This window comes from Podarcis filfolensis (assembly GCF_964270895.1).
Source record: "Podarcis filfolensis genome assembly, chromosome: Z".
Lineage (NCBI taxonomy): Eukaryota > Metazoa > Chordata > Lepidosauria > Squamata > Lacertidae > Podarcis > Podarcis filfolensis.
The window spans coordinates 47,850,989-47,868,337 of NC_139617.1; the positions used below are offsets into that span (position 1 = coordinate 47,850,989).

The window sequence follows — 17,349 nt, forward strand, 5'->3', positions numbered from 1 at the left end:
AAGCGTTGATTCTTCCTGCCGACTCTCTCTCTCCCTTTCCCTCTCCTTCTCCGTCTCTCCCCCCCCCCCCCACGCTCTTTTTCCCTCCCTCCTTCCTCCCCAAGGAACACACCACTTTATATGTGTTATTATTATAGCAACCCTTTGCGTTATGCAACAGTGTGGCTTGGAGGCTGGTCTTCTCTCTTTCCACCCCCCCCCCGCAACCTTACCGCTTGCAAGGAGCTCTTTCTTCATCCTCCTCTGCCAACCTCGTGTCCCCCCACCGCACACCTCCCCCCCCCACCTCCGCACGGCTTCTGAACTTTCGTCCGAGAGAGCTGGCGATTTCGGGAGAGGAGCCGAGAGTTTGAAAGGCTCGCGCACAGCGGGGGGAGAAAGAGCGGTATGCCTTTTGCTCGAGATGTTGGAGAAGGACCCGCGAGCCGCGAGGGTCAGCCGGCGAATTGGGAAGCCGGCCAGGCCGTGTCACGCCAAGGGAGGCGCCTTCCGATGTCCCCTTTTGGATGTGGCGCTAGCTCGTCAGGCAGGTGAATTGGTTTGAGCAGCAGCTGGGCTTCGCTTTTCCTGCTCCTCCTCCCCCTCCAAGTTTTCCTTTTAAGATAACCTTTCCTCTCGCTTCGCTGCATGGAGACACGGCGCGGTGGGAGCTTCTCCCGGAAGTAATGGATCCCAACAACCCGTCGGACCAAGAGGACGACTCTCGGGGTAAGGAGCCACCGGAGGGGACTTTTTTTTTTTTTTAAGTAACTTTTCAGGTGCGACCTGTCCTATTCTAGTCCTGGGCTGGGATCAGTTTGTGCCTCCGTAAAAGGAATAGGTGGCACCAAAAGTGCAAAAAGGGATAAGAATTTGGGAGGCAGCTGGCTGGATTTGGTTTCGGAATGTGCAGGCTTCCGGGCTTCACCAGCTTCTTCTTCAGGAAGTGCTGCCCTGGACTCCTTTGGGATATACATTCAACAAACAGCAAGTGAACAAAAGTTCACACGCGCAGAAGCATTTCATCCCCAGCTCAAAGTTTTGGGTTGCTTGCTTTCCTATGGTGCTTAGGATCGTTCTGGCTCTGGTGGGTTTTGTAATTCGGAAAGAAGCTGAGTTAGGCAGAGGTTGTGGACGTTCCGGGAGCCTTCCTGGGAGGGATAAAAATATTGATCTTGTGGCATCATAGAATTGTAGAGTTGGAAAAGGCCATGAAGGTCATCTTGCCCAATCCCCTGCAATGTAGGGATCTTTGGCCCAACGTGGAGTTCGAACCCACAACCGTGAGATAAAGAGTCCCATTAGCTACCATCAGGAACAAAGTGACTGGTTTCTGCTCAGAGCTGACAACCTGATCTCACAGGCTGGCAAACGTTATATTCAGGATGCTGATGTGTATATAATGATTCTACAAGAGAGCATCATGTGAGAGTCGGGACTTCTTGAGCTCTTCCTCCTCCTTTCTCTTAAAAATTAAGTTTCTAGACCTCATGGCACTGTGCTTGGATATGGGTGGGTGACAGCACCTGAAATGCCTAAAACTGCACTGGGGGCCCCTAGGCTGCCAGCTTCACCCAGGACTCTCTGTCTGGCCCTTGGAATTCTCCCCACACCTGTCTGTGGCCCTCCTTGCCCCCTCCTCATGCATTTTTGCCTGGCTGGAATGTGGAATAATACTCCTTGCTTGTCTGGATGGAGAATAGAGAGAGGGGTGTGCATGTGAGTGTATAAAACAGCCTAAGGTACGAAGGCAAAATTAATGCCTGTTGTTCTGCCAACTTCTACGTCTGCTCCTGCCCACAAACTGGCATGTGGCCCCAGGAAGGTCCCCCAGAACAGAATGTGGACCTCAGGTTAAAAAGGATTCCCCATGTCTGCTCTTATGCTAGAAAGACAGCTGGAAGAGATTCCAAGTTGTGGGGGACAGGATTTAATGCCCCATGACTAGCAAAAGTTGAATAAATTACACAATTGTCTTAATTTGCATAATTTATGCAAGTTGTAGAATTTAGCAATTTTTTTGGCAGAGAACATGGATTGTCTGGAGGCAGAATATTAATATGGTATGGTTGTGTGGGGTCCCCCACCGTGGAGTAAATACATGATTTCTGTTTAAATTTCTGATGGATTGTCAGAAGTGGGGAGGAGACCAGCAGATTCATACCGTGTTGCTATTGGTAGTTATTTGGTGAGGTGTGAATATTTTGTAAGCTGTGCAGAGCTTTTATGGGAATTATAGAATTTAGAGTGGGAAGGGACCCAAGGGTCATCTAGTCCAGCCCACTGCAATGTAGGAATCTCAGCTCAATCATCCATGACAGATGGCCACCCAAGCTCTACTTAAAAACCTCCAAGGAGACCATTCCACAGTTGAACAGCTCTTACTGTCAGAAAGTTCTTCCTGATGTCTAGCTGGAATCTGTTTTCTTGTAACTTGAAGCCCTTGGTTCAGGTCCTACCCTCTAGAGCAGGAGGAAACAAGCACGCTGCCTCTTCCATCTGACAGCCCTTGAGATATTTGAAGATGGCTATGATATCTCCTCTCAAGCTCCTCTTTTCCAGGCTAAACCTATCCAGCTCCTTCAACTGTTCCTCATAAGGCTTGGCTTCTAGATCCTTGATCATCTTATGTGCCCTCCATTGCACACCTTCCAGCTTGCCAACATCCATCCCAAATTGTGGTGCGCAGAATTAGACACACTATTCCAGGTGTGGTCTGACCAAGGCAGAATAGAGTAGTACTCTTATTTCCCTTGATATGGACACTATACTTCTGTTGATGCAGCCTAGAAAAGCATTAGTTTTTTTGCTGCTGCATCACACTGTTAAGTTTGTGGTCCACCAAGACCCCTAGATCCTTTTCTCGTGTACTGCTAGTAAGCCACGTTTTCCCCATTCTATATTTGTGCAGGTGGTTCTTCCTGCCTACGTTCAGAACCTTACATTTGTCCCTACTGTAAAACATTTTGTTAGCTTGGACCCAGTCCTCCAATTCCTTCATCCAAGTCATTTATAAAGATGTCAGACAACAATGGGCCCAGGACAGAACCCTCCAGCACCCCACTTGTCACTTTTCCCCAGGGTGACGAGGAACCATTAATGAGAACTCTTTGGGTTCGGTCAGTCAACCAGCTAAAAATCCACCTCATTCAACCCACATTTTGCCAGCTTCTTTGCAAGAATATCATGGGAGACCTTGTCAAATGCTTTACTGAAATCAAGATGGACTATGTCAACAGCGTTCCTCTGATCCACCAAGTGGCAATCATAAAGAAAAGTCTTCCTTATTGCCCTTTCCATGGATTGGTTGGAATGGCTGGAAAAATGCTGGGAGCTGCCTGATAGCAGATCTGATTCTTTGCCCAACTCTCTTAGCTCCAGGACCTGGGAGATCTTTCCCATCACTTGATCAAAACTAACAAAACAAATTTCAACAGGGACTAATGTATGCTTAGGTACAAAGCCCTACTGGCTATGAAAAAAAAAGGCAGTTTGAACAAAACTCCTGGTCCGTTACTTAATGCTTCGCTAAATAATGACGTTAAACACTTAGGTAGGAATAGCTGAATGCACAAATACAGGATGGGGGCACCTTGCTTGATAGCAGTACTTGTGAAAAGGATCTAGGGGGCTTAGGAGATCACAGGCTTAGCATGCGTCTACAGTGTGATGCAGCAGCAAAAAAATCTAATGTAGTTCTAGGTTGCATCAACTGAAGTCTAGTGTCCTAATCAAGGGAAGTAATCATATCACTCTCTTCTGCCTATACCTGGAATACTGTGTCTACTTCTGGACATTACAGTTTAAGGATATTAATAAGCTGGACCATGTGCAGAGGAGTGAGAGGTCAGGATGATCAAGGGTCTGGAAACCAAGCCTAATGAAGAGCAGTTGAGGGGTAAGTTTAGCCTGGAGAGAGAAGACTGAGAGGGGATAGGATTTGTTGTTGTTGTTGTTTAGTCATTTAGTCGTGTCCGCCTCTTCGTGACCCCCTGGACCAGAGCATGCCAGGCACTCCTGTCTTCCACTGCCTCCTGCAGTTTGGTCAAACTCATGCTGGTAGCTTCGTGAACACTGTCCAACCATCTCGTCCTCTGTCGTCCCCTTCTCCTTGTGCCCTCCATCTTTCCCAGCGTCAGGGTCTTTTCCGGGGAGTCTTCTCTTCTCATGAGGTGGCCAAAGTACTGGAGCCTCAGCTTCAGGATCTGTCCTTCCAGTGAGCACTCAGGGCTGATTTCCTTAAGAATGGATAGGTTTGATCTTCTTGCAGTCCATGGGACTCTCAAGAGTCTCCTCCAGCACCGTAATTCAAAAGCATCAATTCTTCGGTGATCAGCCTTCTTTATGGTCCAGCTCTCACTTCCATACATCACTACTGGGAAAACCATAGCTTTGACTACACAGATAACTGTCTTCAAATGACTGAGAGTCTGCCACATGGAAGACTGAGCAAGCTTGCTTCCTGATGTTCCAGAGGTGAGGACCCAAACCAATGGATTAGAATGACAAGGAAGGTGATTCTGACTAAGCATTAGGAAGAACTTGCATGGCCATCTGCCAGGAATTCTTTAGCTGTAATTCCTGCATAGTCGTGGGTTGGACTAGATGACCCTTAGGGGAACCTTCCAACTTTACAATATGATTCTGTGATATGGAGGGCCAGAACAATGTTCCCCAGCTGCCGGTAGCCACCCCTGCTTTGCATTCCCCAGGGCGCTGCAGAATACGGTATCAGGTTTGGCTTTTGCAGGAGAAACCGACTTTGCACTCATTGCTCCCCCCCCCCATCTCTCACATATAATGTCAATCATGGCATACTTATATAATTGCCAACTATATATAGAATAAGTATTTTCAAGATTATTGTTGCTCAGCTGGCTTCAGAGAAATTTCTGTAAGAAAAGGTTCAGCTATGGAACATTTGCAAAGGAGTAAGAAGAGCCTTGGAAGATTCTAGGGGAAGCTTTAGAAGGAATCTCTCTGACATCCCAACATGCTCTGAGCTGGGGTTCCGGAAGAGATTGATCATAGAATCCTGCAATACAGGAATCACAACAAAGAATCCCTGACAGATGGCCATCAAACCACTGTTTAAAAATGTCAAATGAAGGAGACTATCTGAGGTAGTCTGTTCTACTGTTGAACAGCTCTTACTGTCAGAAATTTCCTCCTAATGTTCAGTCCTAAACAGCCTCAGTCCAGTATACCTGAAGGAGCGTCTCCACCCCCATCATTTAGCCCGGACACTGAGGTCCAGTGCCGAGGGCCTTCTGGTGGTTCCCTCGCTGCGAGAAGCCAAGTTACAGGGAACCAGGCAGAGAGCCTTCTCGGTAGTGGCACCCACCCTGTGGAATGCCCTCCCATCAGATGTCAAAGAGAAGAACAACTACCAGACTTTTAGAAGACATCTGAAGGCAGCCCTGTTTAGGGAAGCTTTTAATGTTTAATAGACTATTGTATTTTAATATTCTGTTGGAAGCCGCCCAGAGTGGCTGGGGAAACCTAGCCAGATGGGCGGGGTATAAATAATAAATTATTATTATTATAGTCAGAATCTCCCTTCTTGGAGATCTAGCAGTAGTGCTTCCGAATTCCAGTTGCTGGACACAACAGTATGGAACAGTGCTCAGATTTTGCATGAGGGTTTCCCATAGACATCTGATTGACCACTGTGAGAACTTGCCCATCCAGCCCAGACTCCTGTTCTCACAGTAGCCAATGAGATGTCTATGGGGAACCAACAACCAGGACCCAAGCAATAGAACACTCTCTGCACCTGTGGTTTCCAGAGTGGTATTCAGAAGTGTCATTGACTCTGACTGGTGAGGCAGAGCAGAGCCATCATGGCTGGTAGCCATGGATAGCTCTCTCCTCCTCCACAAATTTGTGTAATCCTCTTTTAAAGCCGTCCAAGTTGGTGCCCATCTGAGTGCAACAGCATTCTACTCTCCTGCCATTTCCAGAAACTGGCATTCAGAAACACTGCTGCCTCTGGCCATGGAAGTAGAACATAGCCAATGGAAGCTTCCATTGCTGCTGAACTCAACATGATGTTTCAGTCTTGGAAGGTATTCTGATTAAACAAAGATTCTAGAGGAAAAGAACACGTGGTATGGAAAGGGCAAAACCATCTCATCTCTAGGCATCAGTCAAAGAACTTGTATGGCCCACCCTGCTCCTGCTGGGTGGCACCCAGATGTTTTGAACTACAGTTCCCACCACCACGAACCATTGGTCAGGCTGGCTGGGGGTGATGTGGTCCAAAACATCTGGACAGCACTGATTTGGGGAAGGGACACAGGTGGCGCTGTGGTCTAAACCACAGAGCCTCTTGGGCTTGCCAATCAGAAGGTTGGCGGTTTGAATCCCCATGACAGGATGAGCTCCCATTCCTCGGTCCCTGCTCCTGCCAACCTAGCAGTTCGAAAGCACTTCAAAGTGCAAGTAGATAAATAGGTACCACTCTGGCGGGAAGGTAAACGGCGTTTCCGTGCACTGCTCTGGTTCGCCAGAAGTGGCTTAGTCATGCTTAGTCACATGACCCGGAAGCTGCCTGTGGTCAAACACCGACTCCCTCGGCCAGTAAAGTGAGATGAGCACCCCAACCTCAGAGTCGTCGTTGACTGGGCTTAACGGTCAGGGGTCCCTTTACCCTTTACCTTTTAGCATCCCTATATTTCAGCTGGAGAACACAATAGCAAATGATAAATCCTTTTTGGCCTTTTGGATTTTGAATAGTTGTGTCTGAAATGGGTGACTCCAGCAGATCAGTAATGCTGGCCTGCTTCATAGGAAACCTTTTAAACGTGCAGGTTTGGTGCCAACTCTACCTGGCACTGAATCTGCAGGTTTAAAACATCTCTGAATAATGTTCCTCACTTTGGTGGGACTTAGCATGAGGTAAAGGGAGCTGAACTTTCAGGGATGTGATGAAGCTGGGGAAGCCATCAAAAGAGCACTACTATGGAACAATTTATACTCTTTCCACAACCACCACGCCACACAAAAAACCTTAAGAGACTTTGGAAATGTTGGAAAAGGTTCATGATTTGTAAACTACCTCCTTACATGTTCAGTAGTAATTAGCAAACAAACAGAAATTAGAAAATCCTTAGGTTTCTTTTAAGGCCATTGATCAAGGTGCCTGTGCTGCCACAGAATTCACAGAATGTCTACAAACATTCTGAGCTGGTAGGACCTGTTGTGGAATGTTGGTACTCAGTAGAAGCCACCTTGAAGGAATGGCTGCTTCGCCCAGAGGAAAAGTCTCACATGGGGACAGGGGGATTTTGGGGGCTTCAGATGGGGAAGCAGCACTGGGGGAGGTGAGGTGGGGAGGTGGAAGAGGAACCAGCTACTTTGCCCACAACCTTTCCTTCTTTCAAGCTCTGAAAAGGAAAGCTGAAGAGCTGCATGAAAGTCTGAAATGTCATTGAGATTCAGCCAAATTTGCAGAATCATAGATTTGGAAGGGACCCAAAGGGCCATCTGTCTGTTGCCCTGAAATGCTGGCATCACAGCGTTGGTTCACAGAACTGTAGAGCTGGGAGGGCCCCAATGGACTTGTGCTGGTGGTAGGGACAAATATGAAATGAACTGTTATGTGATGAGGGCTTTGTTTCCGAATGCGAGCTTTGTTATCCCATTCCACTCTCCAAGATGAGAAGGCAGCAAGTCTGGAAAGACCCAGAGATGAGAAGGATGGACGCTAAGGCTCCAGACCTTTTGTTTATGGATAAGGCCAGAAGTTGTTGTTGTTGCTTATTAAGAGGGTTAAGTGCTGTGGGTGGGGTAGAGAGGGAGCAACAGCTATTGCTGGTATCCATTCGGAGGCTCACCATTCAAGAGAGAGAATCTTGACCCTTGGCACTGGACTGGTGGTCAGTTATTTTTAAGGATGGGACTTCAATACATGAGAAGAGCGGACTTTTCCTTCAGCGCCATGCTTGGCACAACTCAGATGCCGTATGCCTGATATGCATGCATGTATCAGAGATCCTATGACTCAGAAATGCTAGGCGGCTGAGGATGCTTCGAATTTCACTGCCTTGTCTGGACCATGAAGAATGCACAAAGTGGTCTTGCTCTGCATGAAGGTTCCTTTGGGGTTGGCTGAAATCTCCTGTGCAGACACTGCTTCATGCTGTCATTTTATTTTTATTTATTAAATTTATATATCACCTTTTTCTTTCAAGGAGTTCAAGACGAAAAGGCTAAGAAGTAAACTTTACACAAGTCCAGAGCAGAGTACCTAAGGTGGTTAGATGACTCCTTGTACGCCTCCTTCCAGCATCTCCTGCAGGCAAGCAGGTGCCAGACATCTTGCTCTGCTTTCCCTTGGACCATATCAGTGAGGCAGAGAGGGAGCTCTTGTTGTCTGGGCATCCCTGGGAGGTCACTTGGGTGCTGCCAACACAGCACTTCATCCTGATGGGCACACTCCATTGTCTATTGAGACAGATGGATGCCAACAAAAAGGTGGTCATCTATACCTGTTGTGCCCCCTTGCCATCCCCTTACTGCCTCGCTAGGAAGAGCCAGCCCAGGATATTCTGCTTGAGGCAAAACATGCTGTCTCCCCCAGCAGATCCCCCAGCAGATCCAGGCATAGCTGTCAACTTACAGATTTGAAAATAAGGGACCAGCAGCCTCGAAAATAAGGGATCAGCAGCCAAAATAAGGGATCAACAATTACTTGGATAAAATACATATTTTGTTGCGTGCAAATGGCTTTAGATACCTATTAGGTCCATAAATTACCATATAGCATATATTCAACACAAAAAAACAGCAACAATTTGTTGTTGACAAAGCATAGCTGGACATAGAAAGGGCCCCATTACCTTCAGTAGCTTATTTAAGGGACATCATCAATAAGGGACAGCAGCGGGACATGGCCCTGGGATAAGGGACTGTCCTGCCAAATAAGGGACGCTTGACAGCTATGGATCCAGGCCTGCGCCCCCATATCCTCACTGCCGTGCACTGCCTCTGACAGAGGAGGTGGATCATGGCCATCCTGGCTAGCAGCCATTGATCGCCGTTTCCTCTGTGAATTTGTCTAATTCTCTTTTAAAGCCGTCCAAGTTGGTGGCCACCCTCTCTGTGCCCAAAGGTAAGCCAGTGTATTTTGCTCCCTCCCCCTTTCTCTTTGTGGCATGTGGCCCCTGGAAAGTGTCCAGGAGAGAATGTGGCCCTTAGGCAGAAAAAGGTGCCTTCTTCCTCTTTCTTTCATCTCTCTTGTTTGTTTGTTTGGCGGCGGCAGCAGCAGCCAAGTGTTAGCTATGAATGAAAACAGCTTCAGGCAGCAGCGGTTGTGTGAAAAGTAATTTTCTGCTGTAAACGGAGGTTGCTAAGTGTCTACATAGAGTGCATTTCCTCAAAAACAACAACAGAAGCTGTTGCTTTTTTAATGAAGGTACTTCATGTTATATTTTTATCATTATTACAGTATTATTATTATTAAATGCTGGCTGCATTGTGAGCAAGTGTGGGTGAGAAGCTTTCGTGGTGCAGGATGCAAATTTCATGCCTCTTGTCCTGTGACTCTTTCTAAGGGCCTCGCTTTCATCCTGCTCTGCCTTCTCCCACACCCCTGGTGGGAAATGACAAAGGGAGCCACGTTGCAAAATTGGTGGTTGCAGTGGGAAGCAGAACTGCCTGGAGAGGGTGGAGGTCTGGAGGCACAGGTGGTTTTGGATTAGGATTTCAGAGGGACAAAGAGGTCAAGAATGGGGTAGGAAGAAGGATGAAACCCCCCCTTTTTAATAAAAAGGGACACCAGGGTCCCGCATCACCTTAGCCATGTCCACTGGGGCTGATTCGCCTGATTGGCAACTGTTCCTGCTCCCTCTGGATAAGGAACTGGCCTCAGATGATGTTTTCTTCCAAAAAAAAGTGATGCTCAAATCAGTACAGAACACAACCTCCACAATCAATTCTGTGTTCTGGAGAGGATATGGGGTTAAGGCACATATGACCCCCTGTAGGAATGCACTTCTATATGAGGGTTTGTATCTGATAAACATGAGGAACTGATTAGCACTACAGGTGCTAATACCAAATTTACCCCAGAATTATTTTTTCTGTCTGTGTTTACGGAACATAGCAAGGATTTCGCGTTTGCTATCATCTACTAGACGAGCCAACACTTGTCACAGGGAAGATTTGAATAATCTGAACTTACCATCCTGGTACAGAATGATTTGGACTTTAGCAGCAGCAGAGAAAGTGAGGCAGAAAATCTGGGTTATGCAAGGAAAAGGAAAACCGCAATCATTTTATGGCACCTAGCAGAACTTTATCACATGCACATCCAGCAAAGACTTACTAAAACATGCAACAGCTGTTATGGACATTTGGCAATTTTAATGCATTTAAAGTAAACTGTGGAACTGTTTGTTATTTGAGGAGGTAATGATGTGCCTTGTATATTGCAGTGGTCCTGTTGCTGCACCCCCCCCCAATTTTCTAGGTTTTATATTGTGTTTTCCCCACCCCTCTCAGGCTCCCATTATAAAGAATGCAGTCTGCTGGCTTTAGTGCCACAAGTGGGATGTTTTTTATGTGCCTGTCACAGTAAGGCCTCTGGGCAGGCTTTAGCAATACTACAAAGTCCCTTATTAATATTAATTAAAACAATTATCAGATTGTGGGGATAAAAAAAGATGCTTTTGCAAAATCCATCTTGTCTTGCTTTTGAGCCCTTACAAACCTCAACTCGCTAACTTTAGTGGGGCTTCCTAACAGCATGACCTAGTGTAAGCCCCACCATGTTCCCATGTGCATTCTGCTTCCTTCCAGTATGAAGATGTTGATCATTATTAATTAGTTAGCCATGTTGGCATCCATCTGTTGGTTTTCCATTTAGGTTTTTCATCTCTAGCTCCCATCTGAAAAGGAAAAAAAACACACACCCAAGAAATAAAATAAGATAGCATGTTGATGTGTAAGTTGGCATTAAATATTTAAGGTCCTCCCTTGATATTCAGTTCAGTTGCAGAACAAGCTCTGCTTGGTATGTCAAGAGGAGAACTTCTTTAAGTCTGCAAAACTCCAGTTTTTGTGATGTTTACAGCCCAGCCTAAGTTTGTGGGCTGCAGAAGTATATTAAGAAAGATCTAACAGACACCCGCAGGACTGGAATTCACAAAAGGGCTGTCACTCAGGGTAGTGTATCTGCTTTGCATGCAGAAGGCTCCTAGTTCAGTCCCCAGTGGCATCTGAAACCTTGAACAGCCGCTGCCAGTCAGTGTAGACAATATTGACCTGGATGGAGCAATAGTCAGTATATGGCAGCTTCCTGTATTCTCATCTCACTACGTTCCTAAATCTTAAAATGTGTTATTACCAAAGGACAAGATCGCCATTCGCAAAGAACTTGCATAAGGCAGTTTGCTGTGTTATTGTTAGCTGTGGAAGCACCGTGAAGCCCTCAGGAGTCAAACTTTGTTCTAGGATGTCTTCCAGTTATTCCAGTTTCAGTCTTGCATAATCGCCAGGGGTGCTAGCTCATGGGGGCCAAGCTGCTTTTAGCCCCCTCCAATATCCTTTAGGAGGGGGTTGCCCCCCCAAATGTTGAGGGGGCAGAGGAGGCTAGGCGTGGAGCCAAGTGCAGAGCCAAGCATGGCATGGCTTCAGTGGCCGGCTGTTCCTCCTCCTGCCATGGAAGCAGGCCAGGTGTGAGAGAGGAGGAGCGGCTGCCCATTGAGGCCACGCCACATTCAGCCTTATCCCAGTGATGTAACATTGTGCACAAACAGGCACTGCGCATGACGCACAGTCACATGCACACAACACACCCTCCCTCAATCTTTGGTGCAAGTTGGCCCTCTGATCATCATAAAACAGTCTTCTTACACTACCAAAATACACAGGTAGTGTGGGATCACATACAGGTGAGAAGCCATTGAGGAGAGTCAACCATACCTCTTTCTACTACTAACTGGCTATAGACCAATTAGCCAACTTGCCACCACTCGTGATGCTGACTTGTACCTCACGACATGGCATTTCCACTTAACACAGAGAACTAACTACTTGATACCCAGAACACACCAACACAGGTGAGGTCCAGGTTTTGGTGCCCACACTCCAGGCAAGACACACTTTCCTTAGTCCAGCATTTGCCAGCCTGGAGCTTCAGTTGTTTTACACAGTGCTTTTTTCCCTTAAAAAATGTTTAGGGCTACAGTGGACACTTGGGTTACGAACGTGATCCATGCGGGAAGCATGTTCGCAACCCTCAGCATTCGCAACATGCAGCACCGCGTGCGTGTGGGTTGCGATTCGGTGCTTCTGCGCATGTTCAAAGTGCGATTTAGCGCTTCTGCGCATGCGCCGAAACCTGGAAGTAACCTGTTCCGGGACTTCTGGGTTTGGCACACTGCACAACCCGAAATCACGCAACCTGAAGCGTCTGTAACCCGAGGTATGACTGTACTCTCATTTTGACTCAAGAAAAGCACCATTTTATAGTTCAAACCAGGGAAAATAAACACAGTACCGTATATACTCGAGTATAAGCTGATTTTTTCAGCACATTTTTTATGCTGAAAAAGCCCCCCTCGGCTTATACTTGTGAGGGTCCCCTTTGCTGCTGGCAGCGGCAGTGGTGGAAGAATGAGCAGCCTGAAAGCAGCCCTTTTGGGCCGTTCCTTCCTCCTCCTCCGCCGCTGCCACCAGCCTCTGCCTCTCAGCAGCACCCTGGGTAGGCAGGGGGACTGGAGGGGTTGGGTGGGGGGCGATTTGAGAGAGAAGCTCCCTCTGCTGTGTGTGCATGTGCGCGTGTGCACACGCACTTCGGCCCACCAGGAGGTTTGTGGTGTGGTGAACCGGCTTATACTAGGGGCAAAAAGTTTTCCCAGTTTTTTGTGGTAAAATTAGGTGCCTCGGCTTATATTTGGGTCAGCTTATACTCCAGTATATACATTAAATGGACAAAAGTACAAAGAACATGCTTTTCAAAACTGACAGCTGACAGTAACTCAGTTTTCATTTCTTAGTACAGAAAGTATTGATCGGCTGTGTAGAGATTTTTCCTATTCTGATTCGTTCAGGACCATTCTAGAATGTTTCTTTCTTTGTGAAAGAAGCAAGCAGAGGGGTGTGATGTTTTTGGTTATTTCTCTGGGAAGCTGTGTGCAGCTGGTTTAAACCGGTTCTGTTACCTTTCTGACAAGGTCATACTGACCGTAATAGTCAGGTCAGGAGGAGCCTGGGTCTCGCTTGCTCGCTCACTCTTTCTCTTTCTTTGTTCTAGTGTTCTATTTCTGTTTGCTTAGTGTTACGGTTTAGTATTTTAAGTGTAAGTTTTATTATAAGTGCTGCAACTGGATTTTTTATGGACAGTGCCAATCTTGAATGTACTGGATTTGTGACCATTATGCTCACTTGCCTTCAGTAGCAGTAAAGCTCTGCTGGGTGAAGTACAATTGCCTCTGGTCTATTTTTTGGGAACCCTGCTGTACATGTTTGAGTTTTTCCCTGCTCCCTGCTTCCATGGGTGACAGTAACTTCCACATTGGCATGAGGTTGTATGCACTAACATCTTTCCGATTCCTCTGCTTGTTGTTGGTGTCCACCGCTCAAGAAACACTGGGAAAGGAAAGGAAGCCGCCATTGGAGGTGGTAACAACGAAACTGCCCAATCACGGTGCTAGATTCCACCTCCTACTTCACATATTAAACGCCCACTTCCGTCTGAGACTCAGGAAACACCATGACAGGGAATGAGGCTGCCATTGGGGGTAGCAACGGAACTGACGATTCAGTCGGTTCAATTTGCAATTTTAGTTTCTTCTCCCGTTAGATTCACAAAATGTTTAGGGGTATGCGTACCCCCGCATAGCCCCAGAAAAAGCACTAGTTTTACACAACAACTTGCACCAGCCCCTACCAGAATGGCTGTACTGTCTACTCTAGCCATGGTCGGTGCATCCTGTTTCACTGTCTGAGGGGGGATGGGAATGTGCCATCCTAATGTCACTGCTCTGGCATTGCCCACCGCCTGCTCTGCTGAACTCTCTTTTACCTGGGTTTGTCTTGTGGCACCCATGAAGCAGCAATGATGACTGGTCCTGGTGAGATCTCATAAGATTTCAGTGAAATCTCGCTGGGAGCTGCCACTGCTGCTGCCACTGCTTCTCCAGTCGTGACCAACTCTGGGGTTGCGGTGCTCATCTCGCTTTACTGGCCAAGAGAGCCAGCGTACAGCTTCCGGGTCATGTGGCCAGCATGCCTAAGCCACTTCTGGCGAACCAGAGCAGCGCACGGAAACGCCGTATACCTTCCTGCCGGAGCGGTACCTATTTATCTACTTGCACTTTGACGTGCTTTCGAACTGCTAGGTTGGCAGGAGCAGGGACTGAGCAACAGGAGCTCACCCCGTCGTGGGGATTCGAACTGCCAACCTTCTGATCGGCAAGCCCAAGAGGCTCAGTGGGTTAACTCACAGTGCCACCCGTGTCCCTTGGGCCGAAGGGAATTGCAGTGCAAAAGCAGGGAGGGTGAAACGGAATAAAAAAAAGAAGAAGCAAAAAGCTGTTGTCAGATTGTACAAAAATTGGGAACATGTATTTGGAATGACAAGAGAATTTCTAATGTGTCTGGAGGCCACAGGAGCGGAGAGAGCTCAAGGCTTGCTTTCTGATTTCCCAAAGGAGTCTCCTGGCTGGCCACTGTGAGAACAGGATGCTGGACCAGGATGCATGGGCCTGATCCAGCCTCAGGGCTCTTGTTAGGTTCACCTTGGAAGCAAGACCTAATCATTAGGAACTCTGCACTGATAAATTTGAGACACAAGAGCTACCCACCCTGGAAGAGTGGCAGATGAAGCTGATGGACTATATGGAATTGGCGGAAATGACTGGCAGAATCCGAGACCTGGGAGAAGAGTTGGTGGAAGAAGATTGGAAGAAATTTAAAGACTATCTTCAGAAATACTGTAAAATTAATGAATGTTAAAATTATGCTTGGATTGGTAATAAGTGGTAATTAGTTACAAAAGTTAATAAGATTATGTAAAAAAATGTATTGATAAATGGTTGAAAATACCGAGGGATAATATGTTATGGTACAAAGTTAAGATATTTGAAAAAGGGTAAGAATTTGCTGAATTAAGTATGTAAATGGGAACACAAAAGGGGGGAGGTGTGAGGAGGTCAAGGATATAAGCATATGAATTTGAGGATATTGAGGAAAAATGGACTTGTTTTATTCTTTTTTAAATTTCTTTTTTTTTTAATTAGCTGTTTTTTGTGTATTTTTTGTGTTTTCTTTTTTGTAATGTCTATTTTTATCTGTGGTCTTTTTTATATTATTATTATGTGAATCTTTATTTTTCTCTTTTGTAAAACTCCAATAAAAATTTATTTAAAAAAAAAAAAAGATAAATTTGGAAGCATCCTTAAGCCTTCCCCTTTGTTGCTGATGCCATGACTGATATGAGCTCTGGACAGCTGGCCAAACATCCTTGGTAACAGTGCTAGGCCTCTGGAATTAAGCTTGGAACAGTGTCCCCTGTGGCACTAAGACAGACACGGAGGTTTAATCCCCAGCACGGTAATAACGTTTGCTCATCTTGTAGTCATGGTGGATCTACTCCCAGCTGTTGTGGTCACCCGCCATTGAGAGACCTGTCCCTCCTTGACCTTTTGAGATGCTTAGAAAAAGGGAATAAGGGGTGGAGATTTTGTGAAATTATACATTGCATGGTGAAGGTGGATAGAAAAAAGTTTCTCTCCCTTCCCTCCGTCGTAAGGTCAGAACTGAGGGACATCCAATGGAACTAAGTGCTGGAAGATGCAGCACAGTGCATAAACTATGGAACTCACTCCCAAAGGAGACTGTGATGGCCACCAACTTGGAATAATAATAATAATAATAATAATAATAATAATAATAATAATAATTTATTATTTATACCCCGCCCATCTGGCTGGGCCTCCCCAGCCACTCTGGGCGGCTTCCATAAAAACCAAAAATACAGTAAAATATCACACGTTAAAAACTTCCCTGAACAGGGCTGCCTTAAGATGTCTTCTGAATGTCAGGTAGTTGTTTATATCTTTGACATCTGGTGGGTGGGTGTTCCACAGGGCGGGCACCACTACCGAGAAGGCCCTCTGCCTGGTTCCCTGTAGCTTTGCTTCTCGCAATGAGGGAACCGCCAGAAGGCCCTCGGCGCTGGACCTCAGCGTCCAGGCAGAATGATGGGGGTGGAGACGCTCCTTCAGGTATACTGGACTGAGGCCGTTTAGGGCTTTAAAGGTCAGCACCAACACTTGGTGCACTTGGACACTACTTTGTTTGTACCCAGGTGAGGGAACACCCTTAAATAAAAAACATGGAACCAAGAGAATTAGAGCAAGCTTCAGCAGATTTAGTTTGCTGGTTTTACACGCCAGTGCTAACTCATGATATACTTAGAATAACATCCTGGAGGGCCATTTGTGCAGTAAAGGAATGCAGCGTAGGAGTCATAAAATGCAGGCATACAAAATCAAGCCTGACACATTCTAGCCAAATGTTCACTATAACTAATAATGGAACATGTTTAAAATAAAATAAAAAATCTGCACCCTGGGTTCTCTAATTCTTACATCAGCATCAAAAGAGGGATCAACAAATTCATGGAAGAGAAGGCTATCAATGGCCCCAATCCATGATGGCTCTGCTCTGCTTCCATGGTCAGAGGCTGCAATACTTCTGAATACCAGTTTCCGGAAGAAGCCACAGGATGGGAGAGTGTTGCTCATGAGTCCTGTTTGCTGCTTTTCCACAGGCATCTGGGTGGTCACTGATAGTTGTTTGTTTATTTGCATGCAAAGCAAAACACATAGAAGCAAGATAGAATACATTACACAGTTATTAAAACTAGGCATACTGTCAAATAGAGAATTTCTACATTGAATAATTTAATTTTTCACCCCCACAGTTTCCTTCTTGAAGTTATTGTTCGAAAGGCAAAGCAGACCAGCTTTTCAGACCTGTTCCTCAATAGAAAGTTAGTCAAGTACCCAGCTGATCTGTCAGTTGAGGAATTTAAATAATTGAACAAGGCAGCTCCTAAGTCCTCAAAAATAGGTCAAACAAATAGCGGGGTAAATTTTCAGACCCATGACCTCCATATGTACAGACTCTCTCTTCATGGGGAATTTGGTGGTAGTGTTCTTCAATTATAGAGCAGGGCATAGATTAGAATGGAGCACATTTTGACAGGTCAGCAGAAGTGTGGTCAGCGCATAAGAAATGTTTTACTATATGAAATTCATATAGCAAGACACCATTTTGTTTAAGAACAAAACTAGGAAGCAAGCTTTCTAGGAGACCATGGGGATCTTGCATCGGTTAGCAGTGTATACAGTGGTA

At 46.2% G+C, this 17,349-nt stretch overlaps 1 protein-coding gene across 1 annotated transcript in view; it reads left to right on the top strand.

Annotated features, from left to right (window-relative positions):
- Positions 1–200: 200 nt before the first annotated feature.
- The window catches only part of DAB2IP (DAB2 interacting protein), a 317,250-nt gene continuing 300,101 nt past the window's right edge, over positions 201–17,349 (top strand). Inside the window, exon 1 of the mRNA XM_083597217.1 lies at positions 201–708. Within this exon, the coding sequence (XP_083453343.1) occupies positions 666–708 (43 nt within the window). The 5' untranslated portion in view covers positions 201–665. The remainder of the gene's footprint in view (positions 709–17,349) is intronic.